The 27395-nt window shown below is 34.2% G+C and overlaps 1 protein-coding gene across 1 annotated transcript in view; it reads right to left on the bottom strand.

The window, feature by feature from the left end:
• The window catches only part of FSIP2 (fibrous sheath interacting protein 2), an 84350-nt gene that overhangs the window by 39722 nt on the left and 17233 nt on the right, over positions 1–27395 (bottom strand). Inside the window, exons 10-17 of the mRNA XM_039222034.1 lie at positions 24626–24723; positions 23813–23855; positions 22509–22615; positions 20043–20106; positions 14498–14555; positions 11900–11936; positions 3155–9624; positions 744–3106 (exon numbers count right to left, since the gene is read on the bottom strand). Coding sequence (XP_039077965.1) covers positions 744–3106; positions 3155–9624; positions 11900–11936; positions 14498–14555; positions 20043–20106; positions 22509–22615; positions 23813–23855; positions 24626–24723 — 9240 coding nt within the window. The remainder of the gene's footprint in view (positions 1–743; positions 3107–3154; positions 9625–11899; positions 11937–14497; positions 14556–20042; positions 20107–22508; positions 22616–23812; positions 23856–24625; positions 24724–27395) is intronic.

The raw sequence follows: 27395 nt of genomic DNA, 5'->3' as shown, positions 1-27395 counted from the left end.
GATAGGACTGATAGTACGTGTTCTGCTATTTGGATGATTGGTAAGTGATGTATCTGAACTGATACACGGCAACTAATTATTGGAAGTATTGACCCAGTTCAGGGCCATTTCAGTATTATTAGATTAAATTTTACGAAATTGCCAATAATTAACTGGTTTTAATATACAAAAAAATGTCTATTACATATGATTCAACCTCTTAAAAATGAGTGGAAATAACTTTGCGAAGATATGTTTAGATTTTAAGGATTGTAAGAATACTAGAATACAAACACAAGTTGGGTAATACCTCTGTCTTATAAATCATGACTAATAATGGCAAAGAATTCAACTGTACACCTTGGAAAGAGGAATCACTAACCTTCAATCAATGAACTGTGTCTTTGGTATGGGTATAAAAAAGTCACATAAAAAAAAAACCCTTTCAGAATGCTGTGGAACTTGTATCTTATAACCAACCAAAATCCTCTCCTTTGAAGTAAACCTATTTTTCTCATCTGCACATATGGAAAACTGAGAAACAGACTTGTTCAGATTCAAACCATGTATACATTAAACTTTTTCTTTTCTTTCTTTCTTTGCTTTTGTATCCTGATATATATTAAGAAGTAATTAAATATTCCACCTCCAAGGCTATTTTCAGAGAAACAATAAATGCAGCTTCTTAGATAGAAGAGCTTTTATATATATATATATTTTTTTTTCTGAATTATGCCTACTTTTAAAGGTTATTTCTTGCTTACCTCTAGTTTCAAAGTTCTTGAAATATGTGACCACAGATGAGGTGATATGTCTGGCTACCAAATGAATTTCATTTGGACCCAGCTCGTGATCAGCAAAAGCGATGACTTTAACTTCCTTCAGGGTCTTTATCTTTGGGTACATTTTACTTTCCCATTTTTGCAATAAAGAAAAATCTCCTCTACTGGCTTCAGGTTTTTTATTTTCTTCTTCAGGTATACAGCTGGTTTTATTATCCCACATTCTCCGTAGCCTTTTCTCCTCATTCTTTTGTGCAGATAATATAGACAAAGAGTTTTGCTTTGATATGAAAAATGGTTTCATTGTTTCCATGTTTTCAGTAATGTGTGGTTGACATGGAAAACCATAGCTTGATAGCACAGTGTTGACAATGTTTTCTGCAGCTAAACATATTTTGAGTGGAGAAACAGTTGTCTGAATTTGGTTTGGCTCAACTGGTTTTAGAGTTTCATAATGAAATACTCTTGGATTTTTACCTTTTCCTATTTCTATGAATGACATGACTTGCTTTAACGCTGCTTCGGTGGATTCATTTGCTTTCTTACACAGTTTTTGTAACACACTGCCTTCAGGAAGAGAATTATTTCCTTTCATGGTTTGGTCAAAATGACCAAAGTTCGATTCCCTGGGGCTGTAGTCTTGTACTGTGTTTATAAAGCATGATGGTTTATTTTTTGAATCAAGCCTTTCCATTGGCTCTGAGCTTTTAATTGTATCTTCTACAGAAGCTTTGGCATAAGAGAGTAAGTTTGATGAAGGCTTTTTTTTCATATTTTCCTCTGAATAACACACAAAACTAGGTACACTGTTTTGTGAAGGATTATTCCCCAAACTAACTTCCTTTAACTTTGACATGGGCATTTTCATATTAGTTGCCAATTCAACCTGATTAACAATATAGGTATTTTCTGCTCCATGGAACAAACTTTCCTTTGGAAGCTTATTGATATGGGTGCACTGGTCCATCAGTGTGCCGATGATCTCACTTGCTAGAACAGTCTCTTTCAATGTGCTAACTGAAGATGGTTCCACTTGACTTATTTCTTTCTCTAGCTTATTCTTAATTATACCAAGCATGCCACTGACAATTTTAACAGCATATGTAAATAATTCTGAATGGAATGAGTGAATCTGTAGAAGAGTATTCTGTATGTCTTCCTTGGAAATACTAGAATTTGAATTGGGTTCATCAGAAAACGTTTTCAGTGGTTCTAATTTTGGCAACATCTTTTTGTTTAATAGTCTCTGTTGGACCGGAAAAAAGTTTTCTATAGGCATTTTCACTATTTCAGAAAACTCATATTTAGAGATATATTTAAATTGCAAGTCTACAAATGACTCTAAAATGTTTAAAACCCTTTCTACAATTTCTCGAACTTGGTTGCTTGAGCCCAAAGAAATTTGGTCTATTGTCTTTGTGTTAGATATTGGTACACTGCTGAGGATGTCCTTGATTGGCAAAAAACACAGCTGTAATTTTTCAAACAGCATTTCAATAATTTCTCTTCCAAACATATTAATTTGTGCTTTGGTGTCTTCAACTCTAGTAGAGGCTACTTTAAAATGATTATAGAACCTGCTTTCACAGTCCTTCAGATGTGGCAAATTTAAAAATGAAAGAGAATGTTCTAACTCTTTTGCTTTTATTGGGATTTCAGTCAAAACATTTTCAGCTATCTTCATTAGTGTATACTTTTCATTTTCCATATCATTTGATTCTGTTTGCCATTTGTCAAACAATTTTTTAAATATACCTTCTTTAGGAAAAATCTGTTCTAGCTGTGAAGAAACATTTTCCAAGTAAAAACATGCTTGTGATTTGGCGAGATACTCTGCATCTGAATTCCCCTGTGTAAGTCTGAGATCATCCACATGGGAGTGCTTAATTGGATAAGCCAAATTCTGGTTACTTGTAGCATATAATCCTTGCAAAACTGTATTAACTATTTTTTTTGCTGCCATGATTTGATCAGATGGTAAAGCTTTAACATTTAACATTGCTCTAGCTTGCTTCATCTTTTCAAATTCTTTCACAATTGTTTCCAGGATATTACTTACTATATCCTTGGCATACATTTTTAGTTCTGAAGTGGGCAATTTCATTTCCAGTAAGTTTTGGGCATCGCCTGTTGATAGGGTGTGTGGCAGCCCAGTGGTGACCTTGGACTGATTATCTTTTGGAGTCTTTTCTCTAGGACCTAACTTGGTCTTGCTCTTGACCTTAGCACCGCTAGGTCCTAGGTATGATTTTGTTTTAAATTTAGGCAAAGGAGTAACTTTTGATTTTGCTTTTAAACTTGTTTTAAAATCTAGTTTAGGGCTGGCCTTGGAGCCCACTTTAGAACTGTGTATATTTAGATGTTGTACCTCATCAGAACAACTTTCAGGGGACAAAGTCTCTTCTAGATGAGTTGAGGCAAATTTTATGATCTTATTAAGAACTATTTGGACTAATTCCTTCCCCACTTGCAGTGGTGAATATTGAAAAAATTTGTTTTCTAACAGAGAGACATTTTGACTGCCTGCATAAGGATAAACTTGTGGTATCACATATCTGGTGGGATTTCTTCCTTTTCCTGCTTGTTTAGTTTCTTTGATGCATCCTGCTTTCTTAGACAAGGTATCATTGTTGTCAGATGTTTCTTTTTTATTACTCTCATTTAATGATGTAACTACAGAGTACATTTTCCCCAAAACACGTTGAACTATGTCATTTGCTATGCTGTTAATCTGTGATTGAAAGTTTTTTTGTGTTTTGTCTGACGTTTTAATCTTAGAATTAGATACACAGTGGGGTTTTTCATTAAATGGCAGCAAATGGCCCATGATTTCCATTATTCTTTCATGAACTTTAGTTAAAACTTCTTCCACCACACTGAGCAGTGCAATTTTTTCTTTTTGTTTTGATTTTCCATTTCTCATAAATATTTCTTCCAAAACAATTCTCTGGCTTTCTTGTTCCAATGCCATTTGGTTTTGTTCTAAAGGATATTTTGAGAGCTGAGATAGTTTATTTTTCTCCTGCTCTCTTTGTCCTAGCAATATTTCATTCGATACAGTTAGTTGTGAAAATAATCTAGGATTCTCTTTTGAGTAAACATCAATTTCCTTTGCAGATCTTTTATCATATAAACTCTTTAAGATACTGTTCATGATTCCACTCACAATGATGTTTTCTTGGAACAAAATGTTGTTTGGATATGGATACATCTTTTGGATTTCTAAGTCTAAGTCATTTTTAATAAGTTTCAAAATGGCACTTGCAATGATATCAGCATATTCCTTAAGAGTAGCTTGTGATAGATGAATTGTGGAGTTAATATTTTCTCTGTAACTTGCAAAAGTGGAATCTGTGAGTTCTTGGCTGAGGATAGTTTTAGTGGATATTTTCAGGACATTCACATTTGATTCTACTTGGCTTGATTCATGAAAGATGCTATCATCTTGTATATAATTTTCCAGTTCCTGGCTATCAGATGACTCTTCTTTAGTCTGGAAAGCAAGAGTAATTAATGAATCTATTCTTTCTGTGGCAAAAGCTTCTAACCTATTGAAAATAGTTCTAGTAATGAAGTTGGCATTCTCCTCACATGGGTCGGGAGCAGATTTCTTGGCATCTTTTTTCTCTATTGTTATCTGACAATCATCAACATAAGCTGACTCCAGATCTCTTGAGGATGGCCAATTCTCTGTTTGTTCTTCACTTTTTGACTCCATTAGAAGAGGCTGTTGACACTCTGCTTTTGAAAATATGTCACAAATGGTCAGGGGCAATCTTGCAGAAGTAAGATTCTTTGCATTTATGCTCAGCATGACAGCAGAACTGACATTATGAAGAACAATATCTACTATATCATTAGATATCAAAATGACATCTGATTTAGGAACTGAAAGTTTTGGGATAATCTTATTTGCATCCTCAGTGAATATTTCAGAGGTTGCTCCAGAATGTTTTCCAGCTATGCTACGTTTCAGAGTGGATGTAGCACTAGATAGATTATTTTGATACAGTGTTTTTTCACAAATATCATGTAAGATACCTTCAATGGTATCTTGTATTTGAAACTGAAGTACTTTTCTATATTCAGTCTTATTAAACAGCTTTTCAATAATACCTTCTTGTTGATCTGAATTAATCTCTTTCTCAGAATTGCTTTTGTCACATTTTCGTTTAGAGGACACAATATGTAACACAGTGTTAACAATTTGACTTGCAATATTTTCAGAAACCACAATGTTGTGAGTTAAGAAACTACTATTTTCCCTTTCTTTATCTAACTCATGTTTGATTCCTTGTAAAATTTTTTTAGCCACTTCCGTTGCATACATATTTAATTTATTCAAAGACAGTTGACACATTGAGTTGGTTTTTTCTGATGTAATATGATCCACTGAGCAAGAGGAAGACTGATCTTCAGAATACAAATCTTTGGCTGATAATGCATTGCTTAATGCATTTTTATCCTGCTGAATAGATAAAGCCATTGGAACTGTGAAGTTGATTTTGGGATAAAAGAGAGATTTTACTTTGGAAGTAGCAAAAGTTTCTAAATTTGTTAATATTGCCTGTACAATATCTTCAACTACATTTACTTTAGCCTGTTTGTCAACACTGAATTTGGACTTAGAAGTACAAGGGTTCTTATTTAGCACAGTGACAGAAGACTTTCCTCCAAGGGTGTGTTCCTGTAAAGAAACATTTGCTCTAAAGGTGATGGATTTATACCTATTTTCACTTGTGTTTCTTTCTGGCATGGCAGCTGCATAAAGCTTATGAAATACAGTTCTAACAACATCATCTGCCACTATGATTACATCTGCTTCAGACACTAAAGGACCCATTATTTTATCTATAAATTGAACAGGTGTTTGAGGGATTGTCTCATCAGTGTTGTGAGGGATGCCACTTAAATGAGAGTGAGAGAGAGAAAGCACGTTTAATTGATTGACCAAAGAACTTTGAAAAATTTCATTCAAAATATTTCTTATAATGGGAACGACTGGTGATTTCTGTGGTTCTTTGAGTTTCACTTCAATTTTGCTTAAGGTTCTCTCTAGAACCCACTGTTTAAGAGAATCTGATTTAGTTTCTTCTCTTGGTAATGTTCTCTCCCCAGTAAATTCCTTCTCTGTATGTGAGGCATTTTCTAGAAATGAATCTGATTCAGCTCCTCCAGGAAGAAAATTTCCATAAGTTGGCCTGTACTGATAAGTTTTAGTGCCTCCCTCTTCAGATTCAGTTTCATTAAACATATCTGAGGATACTACATCTAAAATTAAATTAACTATCTTCTTAAGCATTTGATTCTCAGGTGGTGGGGTATTTGCACTTGTCTTCAAATCTAATGAATTCGTATTTAATTCTGTTTGAATAGCTTTCAAAATAGTACTTGATATCTTTTTTGCATTCATGTATAAAGCAGACTGCAATAGTTCTTCATATGTGTCTGTGAAAATACTGGGACTTTCATATCCCAAGTCTATTTTATTGCTTTTTTCATTTCCATCATTAATAGAACCCAGATCTTCTAAATTTCCATTAGCAAACCGTTCCAGTTTGGCAAAAACCATATTAAGAATATCTGTAGCTACAGCTTTCAGTTCATTTGATTGTATTTCTTTTGTGCTCCCTGTTTTGGAAGTCACCAAAGCAATAGTTTTTGCTTTGCTTTTTGTCACCTCTTTATTACCCTCCTGAATTATCCTGGAAACTATGCTGGAGATCATGTCAGCACATTTGGCCATTTCCTCAATAATTGAAGCAAATGATAGGCTGTCGATATCAAGAGACTGAGGCTCTGAGACAGCTTTAAATCCAGAACTTGCAAAACTGGTATCCATATTAACACTACATAATTTTGCAAGGATGTATTCCAAAATTGCTTTGGAAATCAGCTGAATGTTAGACTGCAATGAAGTGGCCATTTGAGGATTTTCATTCTCTTCTCTGTCTTGCTTACTACCACAAGATGGCTGATGGTGAGAATGGGCTCCTATGAGATTACAAAACATTTCATAGAGTATTTCTCCAATACTGTCTAACACTTGCAATCTGGCCTTTTCTTTGAGATCTTTTCCATTCACAACACTATGGAGAGCACATGGAGTGGCCAAATATTTGTGAAAAGATCTTTTATCCTGCCTACTTGGCAAAATGTTTTGTTTATCAACATTGTCAGACACATATGAAGTTGTAGGCTTTGGCTGTTCTGAAGGGAGTGAAATAGTGCTTTGATCTGAATGTCCACTTGATAAGATTTCACAAATACAAGTTAATAATGGAGATCCCATAATGTCATCACTGAGATTTGAGACAAGAGATTCTAATTTATCAGTGTCATCAAAAAATCCTTTACCTGTAAGAGATTTGGTATGGTCTATTTCCCTACGATTTAGAGTTCTCTTACTGAGTTCTAGTTCAGTCTGGATAGCATGCAAAACAATGTTTACCACTTTAGTTGTATAAGTACTAAGTTGAGATCGTAATGAAGATTGCTTAGCAACTGAAGGTTTGAAGACCATCTGCAATTTCTGACAAATGAATAACTTCAGCCTTTTAAAAATTGTATTAATGATCTTATCAGCAATGCCATCTATAGGTTGAGGTTCACTTTTTTCAGATTTTAACAGAGAAGGCTTTTCAGGATCTACACTGAAAGAAGATAAATATTTCACTTTCTTTTCACTGTCAAACCATATTTTTAATGGCTTTTTATTTGGTGCTTCTTTGACCATGGGAGGAGTATCAGAACTATCTAGAGAAGTTTGAACTGATGATGAAATGGAACCTCTAATGGTATTGGGAATGAAACTTAAGGCCTTCTGGAGTATATTTAACACAGCGTCTGTTATTTCTTGAGCCACTGCACTAATTTCTGACACGGAGAACACCTGGTCCATCCATTCTTGATGTGACAGTCCTTGAGATTTTTCTGAAACAAGAACAGAAGAAGCTGCTTTGCCAGTTTTACTGTTTAAGTGACCAGGAGGAACAGAAGATAGGTCCTTGAGCATTTCTGTTAAAATATTTCTAACTATGTTTTCTGAAGCCTTTTGTATGTGATACTTTTGATCTTGGCTGAAAATCAAGCTGTCTCTATTCAAACAGGGTTTTTCCTTTAAAATTTCTTTATTATTAAAAGATGGTAGCCCAATCTTTAATCCCTCATCACAAAATGCAATTTTGTTTCTTCGAGCAGAAGCTTCTTTAAGTGGTATGCTATTTCTTTTGTATTCAAAGCACGTGTTCCCTTTTTTAAACCAATTCTCAGGAATTCGTTCCCAGGATTTTGGTTTTTCATCTTTAAAAGATGAATCAAGCACATTTTTCACAATTCTGTCTATTTCTTCATTATCATCTTCAGAATAAAAAACCATGCCTGGAACATTAACAGGTGGAAATGGTCTTCTAGACCTAGGACCATTAGATAATCTGGTGTCAGTGAGTCTGTACTTTTCTTCAGTGTCAGAAGGATTTCTTAGTCTAGGGTGTCTACATTTTTTAACATCATCTTTTCCTGGATCCTGATGTAGGTGAGTGAAAATATCATCAAGAAGCTGAAGGAATATTACTGTTTCTTCAGATGCAATAAGTCTCTCGTCATTAAGTTCAGATTGTATGTATCCTAGTATAGTGCTGACTGCTTCCTCTATATAGCCAACCAAAGAGGACTGGGAAAAAATATTTGACATTAAATTTTTTATTTCATCTTTAACAACTGAATTTGCAGCATCAGGTTCAGGACTACATTTCTTTTTGTCTGCTCTTTTGAGTGACACATATGTTGGGTCTGTCACAGGTTGCTGATGGGGAAGTTCAACTCCATCTTCAAGATAAGGAAGTTCATTTTGCTTACATGAAGCAAGAGTCATCAGCTTTTCTAAAATGGAATGTACCATATCCTCTGCAATGTCACACATGGGTTCCAAATTACAAGGCAGTGAAGCTTTTAAAGGTTTTCCATTTGATGGACTGAGGTATTCTCTATCGGGTGTTAAGCCTGGTTTAATGTCAACTGGTATATATTCTTGTGAAAATATCTCAATGCACTTTTTCTCAACTGCTGACTGTAGCTTCTCAAGCATATTCTCCACAATCTCTGAGGCTGCTGAGCAGATATCGACATTGTAAAGCAAGTCTTCCTTTTCAGGTTCACTTTGGTCAACAAAAACTTCAGCAGTAACAGAAGAAATAGAAGGAATGGCCTGTGTTAAATCAGACATTATTTCTTGAAAAATGCTTTCTAAAATCAATTGGGTTTCCCCTTTTAAGTGACACTTAAAGTTAACGAAAACATTCTTCAAATTCTTCATTTCATTCATGGCTTTTTCTTTTTGATCAGGAACAAGTGAACTCTCTAAGCCATCTGTTTCAGTGGTAGCATCCTTAGACTTTTTTGTGCCTGTTTCAAATGATGTCAAAAGGTGGCTATCCGATTTACAAGTTCGAAGCTTAGGATTTGCATCTACCATACTGGTTTTATCAAATTTGAGTTCCGATGTTATAGATGGCCCTTTCTTATGGTATGTTTTCCCCACAAATGTTCTTTTGACGTGGGCAGAAGGTGGTTTTAAAGGTGTGGTTGGTCGCCTTACTGAGATGTCAAACTCAAAGGCACAAGGCTCTCGTTGAAATGTTTTAGTAGTAGCAGATGTGTAGCTTCTGTATGTAAACTCTTCACTGCATGTGCTACAGAAACTTGAACTCTCTGAAGAGAGGATGGAGTCAACAGACCCTGGGTATGCTTTATTCCGGAACCTTTCTTCATACTTCGTGATGGCTGGGTATAATATACTGGTCACTGTAGCTACAACCCACGTCATTACATTCTGAATTATACTATTCAGTTCTTCAGAAGTTACCTGAAAGGAAAGGAGGCAAGCAAGAATGAAGAGGAAATCAGGTAATAATTAATTCTGGGACAGAGGGTAGCATTTAATTTTTTATATAAAACAGTTCATAGCAGGATATATAGCATGGTTATAAAGAAAACATAGCAAAAAAATTATTTATAATTTCAGATTAATTTCAAATTGGCTTCTTTTGTACTGTAGTAAAAACTTTTTTATAAGTTTTCATTTGATTCACATTCCCTCATAAGTTTTTTGTTGTTTCCCTCAACATTTATTGCCTAGATAAATGACTTTTTGGTAAAAATAGAAAAAAGAAATCTCACCAAACTGCTGTCTAGCCATACAACAAGGCTTCTTGCAAGTGTTGGCAAGAAGAAACAGTGCCTACAACCCAGAAATATTATTTAGTAATATGCCAGGTTATTTATAACAGAGTATTTCTCCAAACAGATGTGGTCAAAACATTTGGGTGCTTTCAGAGGCATCTGTCCAGCTAGGATGTAAGGATGAAAAATAAGCCCTCCCTCCTTCCCATTCCCTGCTATAGAGGTGAACCTGTGATTATATATATGGAAATGACTGGAGCCAATGTTAAGAATTATTTGATAAGCAACAAAAAGAGAAATGGTTATGGAGACTGAATCACTTTGTATGGAAAAAGAGTATCAGCGCAAACTATTTTAGATAGGAAGGCTGAGAAAAGATGATGCAATCAAAGAACAAAAAAAAAAAAAAAAAGGCTCCCCTATATTGGGGTCTGAAAGAGTCAGGAAAGGAACAAGAGTTGGGAAACTGAATTCCTCATTTTGAGCCAGAAATATAAACCCAAGGACCAGATTTGGGTAACCATTTGTTCAGTAGTTAATGATGATGTCACAGATTACATTGGACCAAAAGCAGAAATAGAATGCATGTGTAGAATTCTATAAACCATGTCTTATTTCCTGAAAATAATTTTGGCTTTGCAAAAATCCTTTTGCCTATAATAAATGAGTTGTCTGTTTTTAAATTGTTATTACTCTTAAGACATAAAGGCTATAAACAAGTAATTGGCCTCAAAGCCTGGAAGGCTGGTATGATTCCTGAAAAAAGGCTTTTCATACCCAAAATGTTACCTTAAGTTAGCATGGAAATATTCATATTTCAAGGCAACATTCAAAGAAAACTTAACATCTATGTAACATACTCTCTCCTGATACTTTGGAGAGTATTTGGAGACTCCCTAGGGAGAGCAATTCTAGCCTACGGTAATCCATGAGTCTTCCAAGATATTTTATCACTTATTGTACATGGCTAGTGATTTGAAAACATTTTGGATGACAGCATATGTTGTATAATACTTCTTTTATACAATGACATCCTAAATCAAGTATTTTAAAAATAAAATCTAAAGTTTAACAGAAAAAAGTAATTGTTATAAACCACTGTAATACATTGATTATATATATGAGACATTTATTACATATACTAGTTTTGTATTCAAACTTTATTACCAGAGATGATTTTTAAAAATCTCCATTATTCTTCTTAGGCTGCATGTGAGGAGGAGTTTCTAAATTTTGTATATGAAAGAGGGATATTCCAAAAGTTTTCTAAGTAGTAAAATATAGGAATTAAAACCTAATTTTCAGTTGCTTTCCATTTTAATGTTAAACTAAGAAATATTCCCATGAATCAAGGGAATATATATAGTGTTTATATTTGCTACACACTCTAAGACTTGAGCAAGTGTCCATGTGAAAAAGTGTGTCAGAGTATGGGTTGTTCAACCCCCTTTCTCTTTCCTGACTGGTCCGACTAGTTCCAGAGTTGGGCTTTGTAAATTGGACCATATTATCTACCTGTTCCAAGTCTCAGCTCATAGGTGACCAGGTACCTTTTTATGTGACATTCTTAGGTGACCAGGCCACTTCTTACTAAAATAGCTAGAGCCAGACCAAGGCATCCCAGTTTACCAGCCAAGTCTGCAAAACCATGTCACCAAATGGCTTCCCATGATAAAACAGGTTTGTGGTATTTGACGCTGTCATGATGGCTAGGTCCCTTAATGTCATTCCACACACTTCTATGCCCATGAGACTTCTTTTGGAAGGGCCAACATTATCTTTTGAAAAGAACTTCAGATCACTAAAAAATTTAAGGGTTAATTGAAAGTAAGCTTTAAAGAAAGGCAAAGAGGAAGATATTAATATCAGTAGGTGATTCCTCATTATTTTATTCAGTTTTTTTCTATTATGACACATTAGAAAATACTATTAATATGCTGTTCATCAATGATACATACTTTTTCTTGCAAGCAATTTTGTATGCAGTTCTGTTCTCTGTAAAGTGAAGAAAGGTTAAGCGTTTAGTTATTGTCTAGGGTCAAGAATTTATATAACTTTTTCCAAAACTTCTAATAATTAATCATCTATTTCTTGTCTTTATATCTGAGGGTTTTTCTATAGAAATTCAAAAGGAAGAATAAACTTTATTTTTTGTCAAACCCTCCCCCTCCTCCCAATTTAACCTGTTCCTTTGATACTGGCCCACATATTTTATTGCTTGAAGTAATAAAATTGTAGCTGTTGCATAAAAATATATATCTATCTAAAAATTCTACTTCTGACCCTCCTTTGCCATGCCTGCTCTGTGGCTCTCTGGAGGAGGGCACAGAATTGGAGGGAGAAGGTGGGCTACTCCTTTCTATTCGTTACAAGGCACCATAAGGTGGCAAGGTACTTGACCAGACCTTTCTGACAATCTTGCACTCTCATCAAACAGCAGGAAGGGAATATGTGAATGATTATTCAATAACTATGTGTTAAAATAATTGTCTAGCCATGGAATACCAGCTTACATACAGACCTTTTCGATATATGGAAATATTCTATCATGAGTTCTAGTTAGAATTATTTATCATCACACTCTAATGAAATAGAAAACACAGTTTCAGAATTGTAACAAATAAAAGAACAATAATGAAAATTATAGGAAGAAACCAAGTAGTTAATAAAACAAGATCTAAGAATATATGATACTTTCATAAATTTCAACATGGGTTCTTTGCTTATATTCATATATATGATACTCTCATAATTTCAACATAGGCCCTATTCCTACTTTCTTAAAAGATAACTGATATTCTCTTTCTGTTTTTGAAAGCTTATTCTATCCATTATAAAACTCAATTTTTCCCAAACTCTGAAGTTCAATCATTTGAGACAGTAAGACTGAGAGTACATACTAAATCTTGGTAGAAAAAAGAAAAAACAAGAAAATACCAACCTCCCCACCCCCATTACCCTCAAAAACACCAAAAAAAAAAAAAAAAAAAAAAACCCTTCACTGATTTCCGCTCAGAAATTGGGCTTGGTAGAAACCCTATTTAGACTAAAATATTTTTGCAATATGGAACCTGGAGCGTGAGAGCTGATGTCAGTGACATGTCTTTTGGCCTTCTTTATTTTTTCAGGATCTGATTTCTCAGGTCAATCTACGCATAGTTTTCTACCTTTAGATATTTTACAGTTTAACTCTCCCAGATTCATTTTTATGTTCCCTTCACGTTATACTGTAGACACCAGATAGAACTCAAGGAGTCCAACCTATTGACTAATAATTGTCCCCAACAGGGTTTCTGCCCCAAAGGCATGCATATGGATCCAAACAAAGAGTAAAACGCCTAAGAATAAAGTTAACCAGCTTTATGAAGAACACTTCACACAATTGTAATAACCAGATAAAGGATGACATTGGTGAAAAATGAGTAGAGTAAGAAGCTCTAAAAGCCTACTCCTCTATTAAAGCAGTGAAAAAACTGGCAAAAAATCTTTTTAATAATTCCATGGTAAATATTTAATAATCACTTTTTTCAGTTTTCTGAACTCTGAAAATTAACCAAAGGTTTTCGGCATGCCAAAGAATGTTTATTCAAGAAAAATGGTTGCTCTATGTAAAAACAATGAGCTCTGTGCTATTTTAACTTGCCCTATTTTTATCTCCTTCCTCCAGTAGTATGCTGCATTAGTCAACCTAACTTCAGGTCAGAATACAAATAAAACACAACCAAAGATACTTTCGGGTCTGACTATGACTGTCCATCATACATTTGTCACATTCCTGTTTTTAAAAAAGTTTTTAATGTTTATTTATGGGGGGGACGCATAAAGAGAGGGAGACACAGAATCTGAAGCAAGCTATGCTGACAGCTCAGAGTCTGATGCAGTGCTTGAACCCATGAGCTATGAGATCATGACCTGAGCTGATCACTTTTTAAAAATGTGTTGATATCGGGACCAAAATAATAGTTTTTCTCCTAAAGTTGATAAGATCATACATAATTACTAGAAGAACAGGTGACCACCAAGTTTTGAGTAGTGGAAATCCCTCAGGCCCTAAAAATTTCTCTCCAGAGACTTGCAATTTCCATCATCAGTGGATATTATTTGGGATTATACTGAAAATACCCTTTAGTAGAAGAATAATTGATGAAGTCATTAATACTTGAAAATTAAGTTACCATCCTTAGGAAGCCAATAATCTCAAGAAGCCTAAGAAATGGTAAATGTTTCAAAGGGGATAAAAGTAAAGAAACAAAGTTTAGATCCTGGAAATCTCCTGAAGTGAGGGCATTAATGTAGAATACACTTGAAAGGTGCATGAAGGCTCTGAATATAGAGGAAGTGTAGAACCACAGTGGGGCTAAGGAAACAGAAAAGGAAGAGGAAGAACATTGGCTTTGTCTGCTTTACAATTTACACTTAGTGCTGAGAGTTTGCAAAAGACAGAAATTTTAAGTAGAACTACTAGAGGATTACATGTAATCATTTGCTTTTGAATAGCACTCGTGATTATTAAAGTATTAATTTATAATTACACATTAATTTTCTTAGATACTTACATATTTGTGAAAGTATGAGAAGGGAAAGTACCCCGGGCTGTGGCATGAATCTGAGGTCCTATTTATTAGAAAAAGAATATTATAATTAGTTTGTATTCTTCCCCAGAAACTTGTAAAGTGGAAATTAATATCCTTTAGTAGATCTTTATTCTCTGAGACTGTCTGCCTCCAGAGACTCTCCATGATGAAGTCCAAATTCCTTAGCAAGGCATAAAATATACCATACAATCTGATGTCCTTACCTCTGTAGTGTCTACTCTGGTTAGCCTATATATTCATATATGTTCTATAGTCCAGAGACATAAAATGGCATGGTTTCCTGAATATAACATGTTTTCCATGCCTCTGGGCCTTTGTTTGTGCCATTTCCTTTGCCTTGAGCACCCTGTCTTTTAACTTCTCATCTTTTAGGCTTCATTCAGTTTGTGTTAATTCCACTAGAAAGACCTGCCTAAGTAAATAATTGTTTTTTTAGTGCTCCTAAAGCTTTCTACACATATTTCTATTATAAAAACTCATTATGTTATATCATACTTAAATGTTTACTCTTCTGTCTTCCTGACTATGACATAAATTTACCACTTTATCCTCAGCACTTAAACACACAGTATTCAGTAACATTTATTTGCTGAATGCATTATTTAATTAATATGCTCCCCACCATTTATTCACTGGTTTATCTGTCATTAATCTCCTTCTGCTTGAATATTGTCTAACTTACTTTGTACATAATCCACCAAGATTCTATTACTGGGCTTTAGTAAATACTTTGCATATAAGTGATATAGGAAGTCTCTGTAGTACATTTCTACAGGCATGCTGAATTGGTGTATGTCAACTATTCAAAAACACAAATGAATAAAAGATGTAGACAAAAAGAATGCCCTTATTTCAGGAAGTAGTATTAGTAATTAGAACCAGTTGACAGTCAAGTTTAAATGTAACTCTTGTTTCTTTCAGTAAATGAGTAATCAGTTGCTACTAGTGATGTGTATAAAAAAGTCTTATTTAAATCCTGTGAACATTTTTGGGGTTTGCTTTTGTGGATATGTTTTTGTGTATGTTCAGTTTGGATAAGTAACTGGTGTTAAGAGTGAATAACTGGGAGATTAAGTGTGAAGACAGTACTATTTTAAAAACAAAATTAAAAAAAAGACGTTTATGTGGTTACCATTAATATGTGAGAGTTAGAAATTTAAAAAAATTGCCTATATAAAATTTTGCCTGAATTCTATATAAAACATTGAAACTGACCTTTTAAAACAGCCAAGCAAAAAATTTGGGGGTAGCACAAATCTAGAGTGGTAAGCAAGTGTTAAAGCTGATGCCTGCTTTATGAGCATTGACAATACCTGAAAATAAAAGGTGGGGAATCAAAACTAAGAATCTCTAAAAATATCCTGGAACCCAAAGAGCTATATGCCCCTGGTGGAAGAGTTGTCTTTTAAAAAAACACATGCCGCAGAAGTAGCAGCACAAATAAATTATGTCTTGGTTTCAGTCTTGGAAAGGAAAAATAAAAACCTCTCTTTTTTAAAATTAACTTTAATGTTTATTTTATTTTTGAGAGAGAGAGAGAAAGAGAGAGCTAGCAGGGGAGGGGCAGAGAGAAGGAGACACAGAATCCAAAGCAGACTCCAGGATCCCAGCTGTCAGCACAGAGCACCATGTGGGGCTTGAACCCATGAGCTGTGTGATCATGACCTGAGCCAAAGTCAGACACTTTGAGCTACCCAGATGCCCCAATAATATCTCTTAAGAGATAATCTGCAATTATGAATTCTTATATGACTTTGAGGTTCAAATATACTGTGTATTCCATAAAAAATTAATTTAAAATGAACCAGCATTGATATCTTTTCAGATGCCTATTAGAAGCCTATTTCTGAGTTTGAGCCCTGCTAGCAGCACAGAGCCTGCTTAGGATTCTCTGTCTCTCTGTCTCTCTGTCTGTGTGTGTGTGTGTCTCTGCCCCTCCTCCCTCCTCTGTTCACATATATAACATTAATAATGCTCCCTACACACACACACACACACAGATATGAAGGAACACCATGCTGTTAGCAGAACAAAAGCATTAGATGTAGACATCAATGATTTAAAATATTTTAATTACTAGATATAGAATATTTAAAAAGTGATTTTTTTCTGTTTAAATATATGAAGAAGGAATTGGAAAACGCAGGAATGGAACAAGAACCTATCAAAAAAGTCCAGTCAAATTTGAAAAATAACTATTCAGAAATTATATACCTACATACACACACACGTGTGTGTGTGTGTGTGTGTGTGTGTGTGTGTGTGTCTATACATATAAAACCTTTAACCAGAAAATTTTCAAAATGCATTGAATTGAATTAGGTAAACTGAAGAAAAATTGGTGGTTTGGGGGACAAACTTGAAGAAATTAACCAGAATGCAGCACCAGAAAAATAGAAAATATGATAGTTGTTAAAAGATGTAGAAGAAAAACAAGATACCTAACATATACATAACTGGGGTTTTAGAAGAAAATAATAAAGAAAGTGAGAAGAGGCAATACAGGAGAGAAAAATAGCTGAAACTTGTCCAGATCTGTTCACCACAGTGATACTAAGGAAAAACAAAGTCAAGGCCTTAAAAGCAGACTGATGTGTGTGGGGGAGGGGTGGGGCAGAGGGGGAGAATCACTTACACAAGAATTACTAAGTAGAAAAAAGTAGAACATTTAAATAGAAGAGTATCTTTAAAGTGCTAGTAGAAAAATAATTGTTCTTAAAAGCTTGTATACCCAGGCATAACTATATCCTAGAACATGGGTAAAATAGAATTTTATCAAATAAAATCTGAGGATTTACTCCCAACATAGATTCACTACTGTATTAACATCGGATTTACTTTAGGAAGAATGAAGGTAATTCTATAAAGTACAAAATGCAAAAAAATGATAAACAAAAAAATATTGGTAAGCATGAAAAAATATAAACAAAACCTGGATGTATAAAAAACAGAATTTTAATTTAGCTGGTAAAAAAAATCAAAACTAAATTATTGGTTAAATATGAGATAGTGATTTAGAAGTAATAAACTATTCTAACTTTTACTTTAAGTATACATGTTAAAATTCAAAAGTAATTGTCAAAAGGAATATACACAGCATACAGTTTCTAAAACAGTAGAAGGAAAACTGGATTAAAAATAATTTTAATTGGGGCGCCTGGGTGGCTCAGTCGGTTAAGGGTCCGACTTTGGCTTAGGTCATGATCTCACATGAGTTTGAGACCCATGTTGGGCTCTGTGCTGACAGCTTGGAGCCTAGAGCCTGCTTCAGATTCTGTGTCTCCCTCTCTCTCTGCCCTCACCCCCCCTTGCTTGTGCTCTCTCTCTCTCAAAAATTATTTTTTAAAAAAATATTTTAAAAATAAGTTAATAAACTGAAAGAGAATCAAAGCAAATTAAATACTTTGAAAGAAAGCAAGAAAGGAGAAATTAGAAGAAAATATGAAAAAGCAGAACCAAGCAAAGCACTAATATGGCAGTAAACATCTTCCAAAGATTGTAATTAACATAAATATAAATGGCTTAAATTCAATTAAAAGTCAAATTCTAAGACTCAGTAAAAATGAAACAAATGCAGGATTAGAATGATTACAAAAGTCACATCTATCCATAAAAAGATAGTAAGATTTAAAGCTGATACACCTGTATTAGTTTCAGACCTACTAAATCTGAGACAAAAAGCATCACTTATGGTAAAGATCACACATACTAATAAAAAACTGAATTCTACACCTGAAACTAATATTATTACACTGTATGTTAATTAAGTGTAATTTAAATGAAAGCTTAAAAAAATCCCTCAATTCACCAGGATAGTCCTCGATGTGCCTAATAACTAACCTAGATCAACGGTCAGACACTTAACCTACTGAGCCACACAGCTGCCCCATCCCCATGATTTTTAGAACAGAGTAAATCAAAGTAAGTATATAGAATTTTTGAGCTACACAACTAAACATCTTGATTGAATGGAAATATTTAGAACATGGTACTACCAAGTGGATATTTATTGTTTTCAGCCATACACAACTCTTAAAAACTAATCATGTGCTAAGCCAGTACAGAAATCCTGCAGATATTTGAAAAAGCTCGTACAATAAGGCCGTGTCTCAATCTGCAAAGCAATTAAATTGGAAAGTAATATCAAAAGGGAAACTAGAAATGCAATATACTTAAAATTTTAAGATGAATTCATAAATACAAAATAAGACAAAATTAGAATTTAGATATGAATTAGAAAAAAAATACTGCATATCAAGTTTTCCCATACATTTCAAAATCTCTTACATATCACCAATCAAGTGGCACACATTGTTCTCAGCACTTTTAAAATACTGACTTACTGAATTGCCATAGGAATCACATGAATGATGTATAATTGCTGTTCTTGTAACAGGACTCCAACCAGTTCTAAGGGTTAAGTTGCTTCAAGTTAACATACTCCTTCCTTCCTGACCTAAGGCCCTTGATCTATAACAGAACTAATTTACTTTCTTTGAGATTTACAGACCACTGGCCATGGGGCAATGAAGGATTGGAATGTTCTCAGGCCATAGAGGCCAGAAGTCTGTTTGAAGCCACTTCAGCTTTCTGATTGGCCCAGCAATCTTTTAGCAAATTGTTTTTGTTTTGCAAGATCACACAAATTGTTTTTCATTTGCAAGATCACACAAATGACTTTACTGTCCTCCCTTTGCACATTAGTAGACCTTGCTCCCCTATGCAGAAAGAACAGAGTGGTCTTGCACACACCCTGGGTACCAAGGAACTGCACCTTCTTGCACAGCCCCCACCCTGGGCACCAAGGATCTAGAACTTGCACAACCTCCGAGCTCTGAGATAACTGGCATCATTGAGTCTGCAGATTATCCAGAAATGTCACAGACCACTGCGTATCCCTTAACTGATTAAACCCCTTTAAAAATCTTATGGTCAGACCAAAATCTTGGACAAGAGTCCACCTCTCCCCAGGTTGCCAGCCTCCTGAATAAAGCTCAAATTTCTTTCCAATCAAAACTCCTCTCTTGAGGAGTGATGGTCAGTGAACTTGGGTTAGGTAACATTCTCATTTTAGAGGTAGAAAAAATAAAGAACAGAGAAGTTAAATAACTTGGCCAAACAAAAATTTTAAGTGTTGGAATGTGGATTCAACTTAAGTATTTGGGTCAGAATATATGTTCCTACCCATTATGCTACATTGCCTTTCAATAATATAATCCATTTGAAAAGGATATATGGTAACTCTCTGCCAAGAAGTTTGAAAATTTAGATGGATAAAAGAGACAGAATACATGAATAGCTTCAAATTTATTGAATCTGTAGTTTAAAAATGTTTTTCTCGTTAAGGGAGCCAGGATGAGGTTAAATATTTTTCCAGTGAGTTGTACCAAACATTCCAGGAATACTTAGCATGGTACCAGGCATGAAGCACGAACTCAATAAATGTTAGTGAAAGAATGAATTAATAGATTGCATAACTTACTCAGTAGCTGTTACCGATGTTTACCTGATTGACAGAAGTAGCTTGATTTCTTGTTTGATCGTTCATTCAAACCAGCGTTTATCTCCTTCTATATAATCCAAACAACAAAACAAACATCCTCAAAGGATTTCCTCCTCCAGGATTTGAACATAGACTATTATTTATATATTTAAAATACAGAAATTTAAGATTTTGAGAACTCTTAAATGTCAATTTTTAAGAATTGCATGCATTTTGTGGTATTTACAGAATTTAAAATTTCATAGTTGTATCGTGGGAGATACACAAAACTGCCCACACATCTGGTGATTTGAAAAGGCTCATGGGACTGAGAATATAGTTGTACTCATGTCTAGGATTTACTATAGGAAAAGAATACACTGTAGGATAAAGAAGGGGAAAAGACATAGGCCGAATCTTGAAAAATCTATGCACCGTTCTTCATATGCTCTCTCCCTCCTGTGAGAGGACACACTGGTGTATGCTCTTTTCTCTAGCAATTAAAAAAAATGCAGCAAAATGTACAGTGTTTTTATCGTGGGAAATCCATTAGAAACTCAGCACTCAAAGGTTTTTATTGAAGGCTGGTTATGAGGACCCCTGTACCTTAGTGCATATCAAAATTCCAGCGTCTCAAAAGAAAATCAGATGTTCAGCAAAAATCATGTTATTTGCAGTATAGTGCACCATCCATCCAGCTATGGAAACTTCCCATATTACTTCGGGACTATTGGAAAAGTCATCTTCCCAATGCTAGCCAGAGGGCAACCTTGCAGACAGGCCCTTCTAAAGACACCAGTTTCAAGCCTACTTTGTTAACTCTTTTCTGCACAGTAATATTCACTAGCATCCTAAAATGAACTATCTGTGCAATGCACTAATTGGTAAATATGTCAGTCAACTCCATGGGACAGAAGAATAGTGTGCTTAAAAAATTTTTTTAATTTATTTAAAATTTTTTTTCTAGAATTTGTTTTATTTTGTTTATTTTTAAATAGTTTATTGTCAAGTTGGTTTACATATAACACCCTTTAAAGTATTTTTTTAAATGTATTTTTTGAGAGTGAGAGAGACAGAGTGTGAATGGGAGAGGAGCAGAGAAAGAGGGAGACACTGCATCTGAAGCAGGATCCAGGCTCTGAGCTGTCAGCACAGAGCCTGAAATGGGACTTGAACTCATAAACCACGAGGTCATGACCTGAGCCAAAGTCAAATGCTTAGGCTTGAACTCACAAACCAAGATATTATGAGGCACCCTGTCATGCTTTTTTGATAATGCTACAATGGGAGAAAAGTTTTAGAGCTAGAAAGCAGATAACAGGTTCTCTGATTACAGAGGGATGTGGTTCTCTTGATTTGTTCAAGAACTCAATCTGCTCAAGGAGGTAAATCCAGTGAAACAGGCTTCTATTTTTGCCCACCAGATAGGAGAACTGAACATCGGCCACCAAAAAAAATATTTTATGACAGTGATAGACCACATATAACCCGTTGGATACAGCATGTAATACTTAGCATAATAAAATGGCCATGCTTTTCTCATAGTAAATTAGGAATCTGTGGACATTTGGTACTCATTTGAGATCAATATCGATGACAAATTTAATAATATACACATTAACCAAAAAAGGTCAGTAAGAAAATTTAGGTTGTTTTTATAGGAGTTTTTGTTTGTTTGCTTTTTAGTAAAGGACACGGCCTTTGGAATCTGTTAGGTAATATGAGAATTTTAAATGCCAAAGTTGTTAAGAAATTTCTTTTTATACTTTAGCATACTTAAGGTGGATATTGACATAGTAGAACGCTGAACTGTAAAATGTTTATAATAAAACTGCACTACAGAAAAGCATTTTATGGTAAATATACATCTTAGACGTTATGTGTGGTATAGTCTGTTGATTATTATGCATTCGAAGAAACAGAAAGTGATGCCACTTCCTACCCTATTCAAGTAGAATTCATTTGGAGAGAACTTAGTTAATTTCCATTTTCAAGCCATGTTAATTCTTTAGCACCAGGTGAACCAGTTAACACTGTGCTACTAATGGAATGTGGTTTTGACTCCTAAAACAAGTTGGTAACTCACGGAGGGGAAAAAAAATGTAATGTATATCAGAAGATATACCCTGAATTTATGCTGCTAACTTTTCAATACCAGGTAACTGATCACTGGTCAAAAACAAAGGAGAGAGATAATATGACTACATCTGAACACTCCATCAGTATTAGTAGAAGCCCAACCAAAGAAGGCCAAATTAATACTTCCTCTGAAGGCTGCAGGTATGTACTGAAAACTACAATGTTGTAGCCTATATTTAGGAAGATTATCCTAGGGCTATTAAAATTTTATTATGGTATGACTAATTTCAGGGAATGAAGCTGTTTGGTATGGTCACTTCATGAATGAAAATTTTTATACCCATGCTGATCATAAGATTGTACCTCTCTCATTAATTCTGCTTGCATTTGGAGCAAAGAAATATTATATACCTCATCTTTTGGAGGATCCAAGTAAGAGTGTGAAGATCTCGGACAGTATCTTGTGGGTGAAGTTTGAGCTGAAGTAATTGAATTTTGAGCTGAGATATTTACAGCTCCTAGAGAAAGAACAGATTAATTTTACCTATGAGGAACTCATATTTCTGGAACGAGGGAGATGCTGATGAATAGATTTGATCCAAAGTCCCCACTGCTGAGCTGCCACAATCACTGAATTACCACAATCAGGGATTTATTTGAGGTAAAGCGGTATCTCCAAGAATTACATGACCTTTTTTTAGTGTTCATTGGCTACAAATTTCCAGTGGTTCACCATTGCCTTTAGAGATAATCCTGAAATCCTTAACCTCTGATGCTAATTTATTAGTTCAGAAGTTATTAGAACCTAACTTCTATTAGGCCAGCTTAGTCCGTATAATTAAACACAGACCACTGCCAGAATTAACTGTTCAGTCTGCAATGGAAAACCACTCACTACTTGGATAAGGAAATAACCCAAACTGTGTTTTAGGAAAATTACTTTCACAGCAAAATTTATGGGGATTAAAAAGAGGAGGACAACAATGGGGGAAGGTAACTGAAATAGCCAAGGATAAAAGAAACAAGGTAGAGGCTGTGGGAATGAAAAGAGAGGAAAGGGCAAAGGAAATTAAGGAGACAGAGTAGAAAGAAAGTAGCAACTTTGGGATACAAAATACAATAAAGAGCCAAAGAGTAATTAACATTTTGATGATGAGTTTGATATTCTATGGAATTCGAGGTGATCATTGGCCACTGGATGGAGGTGCCTAATATTTTCTTTATGTATATGTAGGATATGCATGTGAATAACTTTAGTGCCTTCCAGAGATCTAACAAGGTATGGGAAAATTTAGCTATTGTATAGTCCACTGAAGGGAAATTGGGAAATAGGATATATTGTCTATGGAGAATTGATGGCACTGGAGTGTGGGGAACTTCCAGAGACAGTTCTCTGTACTGTAATTTACTGAGTCATATACGTCAGTAATATAATCATTCACTATAAACAGCCACAGCAGTGACCCTGTGTCACTTTGCAAATTTTTCCGTACTTTGCAAAATTCAAAAGCCATACTCATCAAGCAAGCTCTGAAATGTGAGCTAATTATGTCTATATTCATAAACAATTTTGTACCATGCTTTATTATCCAAAATAACCATGATTGTTATAATCAGCAAAAAAATTGAAAAATTATATGATAAAAAGAAAAAATATATTGTCATGATTATGAAATTAACAGTATAACAAGTATGACTGGTTTTCATTTTCTCACCTTTATCATCAAAAGTATTTGATTTTCTAGTTACTCCATCTTTCTACATGGTACATTAAAGAGAAAAACATTAATTAGTAACTGTACTTCTAAAAGAAATTTTGTCACTGTCAATCAACCAAATTAATACAGTTTTTCCCCTCTTTTATCCCCTAAATCTCACATGAAAATTGTCTCAGGAAAATATATATAAACAACCTCCTAGAATACCTTCTACAGGGATCTCAAATTTAAAGTTGAGTTCAATATGTAGCAATGTACAAAGTTGTTCCTTTTCTAGTATTCCATATTTTGTTTAAAGGCATAGTAATCCATCCAATGGTTGGTTCTACAGTTTAGAGTCATTCAGTCTGTTTCAGGGAAATACAATCTAACCTATTCCAATCCAGCATACAGTTTAATTAAACAGTTGTCTTTGATTTTGACATTGTTTTATTGTGATAACATTTTGTATCTGTCTGCCCTATCAGGCAGTAAGTCCTCAAGAGAATTGATTATGTTTTACTCATCTTTGTATCTTGTGTGTCCCAATTTCCTCATTTTCCCTTCCTTCTGGTTTAGCACAGAGCTGGGCCAAAAGTGAATGAGTTTTAGCTATTATTATCATTATAATTGATAAATCTTTGGATTAGATTCTGTTAAATTACATAGTGACTCAATACACCCAAGAAAGGAAAGGAAATCTGGCCTCATGAATAGACCCTAATATCCTTAAACAAGTGGTATCATGCCAGTGAAAGAGATCAGTCAAAAAAGTGAAAAGTTAACTAGATAAGTAATCACCATACAAAAGTTTGAGGCATAATTTTATACCTTTTGTTCAGTACCATTAACCTGTACAACTGAAGTTGATTTTTTGACAATATTTTTTGTGGTACTTAGAGATTGATAAATAGCATTTGCTGCAGTTCCTAAAAGTAAATGAGAGAGAAAACCATAGTTATTTTATTTTAACAATCTATTGAAGTGTAATCGAAGTATAATAAACTATACTCATTTAAAATGAAAATATTTCAACCTTAAAATATGTCTACAACTATGAAGCTGCAATCAAAATAACTTTTCTAATACTCTTAAAAGTTTTTTTCACCCACTTTTGTAATCCATCTTTCTTTCTCCTCCCATCCTGACACCACCACTCTATATTTCTCACATAAGCTTGGCTTGAATTTTCTAGAATTGTGTATTCATGGAATCTTATAGTTTGTACTCTTTTTTTTTTTTTCCTGGTTTCTTTTACTCAGTATAATGTTTTCACATATTTTAGTAATTTGTTCCTTTTTACTTCTGAGAAGTGCTTCATTATATGGATACACCATAAATTTTTATCCGTTTACCTGCTATTTGGGTTGTTTCCATTTTGGCCTCTCACAAATGAACTTTTATGAGAATTCATGTACAAGTCATTGTGTTTTCATTTCTATGGGGTAAATACCTATTAGTGGGTATATGTTTAACTTTTACAAAACAACACACTGTTTTCCAAAGTGGTCACGCCATTTTACAGACCATTCAGCAGTGCATCAGAGTTTCAATTCTTCCAGTTCCTTATCAATATTTAGTAAGCAGAAGTAAAGAAATAGTAAAGGTGAATATCAAAGAAATTGAAAAAAGAAAGAAAATAATGAAACTAACAGCTAATTCTTTGAAAAATTCAATAAAAGTGATAAGCCAGATTACCAAGAAAAAGACACAAATTTGTAGAATCAGGAAAATTAGAGATAACAGCACAACAAAAGTCTATATAGATAATACTAAAAATAATAATAAAGGAAAGGAATATTATGAAAACTGTATGGCAGTAGGTTTAAAAATTATATACAAAGGATAAATTTCTTGAAAAACACAAACTAATATCATTCATGAATAGATGATATGAAGAACTAGAACTACATATCTATTAAAGAAATTGGATATGTAGTTAAAAACACGTCCACAAAGAAAACTCCAAGCTCAACTGACTTCATTTCTGAATCATACCAAATATCTAAAGAAGAAATTACACTAATTATATACAAACTCTTCCAGAAAATTAAAGAAGAATCCTTCTACTCTCATAACTCATATTTTGAGACCAAAATCACTCTGACACCAGTCACTAAAAGACATTACAAGAAAAGAAAACCTTAGTCACCATCCCCCATGAACAAAGTTGCAAAAATTATAAATGAAATATTTTGAATTTAACAATAATGATAAAGATAATGCATAATGAATGAATAAGGTTAATCTCAAGAATGTGGGACTGGTTTAAAATTTATTATATTATATTTATTATACTATATATAACTATATACATATATATAAAATAACATGATTTCTAGTATTTTTAAAAAATCTTTGAAATCCATAGGAAAAAGAAAACCCAGTAAGAAAATGGACAAGAGGTTTGAAAATATGATTTCTCAGAAAAGGAAACATGACTCAGAAATCCCATATCTAGGCATATAACCCCTAGAGAATCTCTTTTCAATGACTACCAGAAGATTGTGTGTGTGTGTGTGTGTGTGTGTGTGAATATATATATATGAATGTTTGGTGCAGTATTGGTCAAATAACAGATACTTCCATCAACAGACATATATGTATAAATTGTGGTATGTTCACACAATGGGATATATCAGTAGTGAAATGAAATAAAGTGTCAGACAACACAGAGATAAAACTTGTGAAACATAATGCTTAGTGTAAAAAGCAAGTCACATAAGACTGGATACAACAGCTTATCAGTTACATTAAAATACTTTTTTTTTTTTAAATGTTTTATTTATTTCTAGGAGAGAGAGAGAGACAGCATGAGCAGGGGAGGGTCAGAGAGAGAGAGACACAGACTCTGAAACAGGCTCCAGGCTCTGAGCTGGCAGTCAGCACAGAGCCCGACACGGGGCTCGAACCCACGAACCGCGAGATCATGACCTAAGCAAAAGTCGGACGCTTAACCGACTAAGCCACCCAGGCGCCCCTACATTAAAATACTTTTAATAGTATCTATCTATGTCTATGTCTATATGTATATATGTAGTTTGAGGATATACACCCATGTAGTAAATATATTTAAAAAGTAATGATTATAATAATCACTAGATTTGGATAGTAGTTCTGTGAGACAAGGAAGTCTGCTTAACAAAATTTGGCAAAAGTATAAACTCAAGTTTAAGGATATTCAGTGAACATTAAAGCAGGTAAAAAAAAAAAAGAAAGAAATTCACACCAACACATATCATAATTAAATTGCTAGAAACTATTTCCCACTCCCAAAAATTTTAACAACCAGAGAAAAATGTCACCTTACTTACAGAGGATCACTATTCAAATATAGCCAATATCTCATCAGAACTATGGAAACACAATGAAATGGAACAGTTTTCAAGTCTGGAAAAAAATGTCAACTTACAATTCTATATCAAATGAAAACACTATCATTCAGGATGAAGGTAAAATAAAGACATTTTTAGAGGAAGGAAAACTAAGATGATTCAGTGCCAGAAAATCTGTTTTAAGAGAAATACTAAGAGAAGTACTATAGACTGAAAAATAAAGATACTGGAAAAGAAACCTCTGATATCAGAAATTAAAGGGCATT

Source organism: Hyaena hyaena, unplaced genomic scaffold (genome assembly GCF_003009895.1).
Source record: "Hyaena hyaena isolate Hyena2069 unplaced genomic scaffold, ASM300989v1 scaffold_1039, whole genome shotgun sequence".
NCBI lineage: Eukaryota > Metazoa > Chordata > Mammalia > Carnivora > Hyaenidae > Hyaena > Hyaena hyaena.
This window is presented reverse-complemented; position numbering and strand designations above follow the sequence as displayed.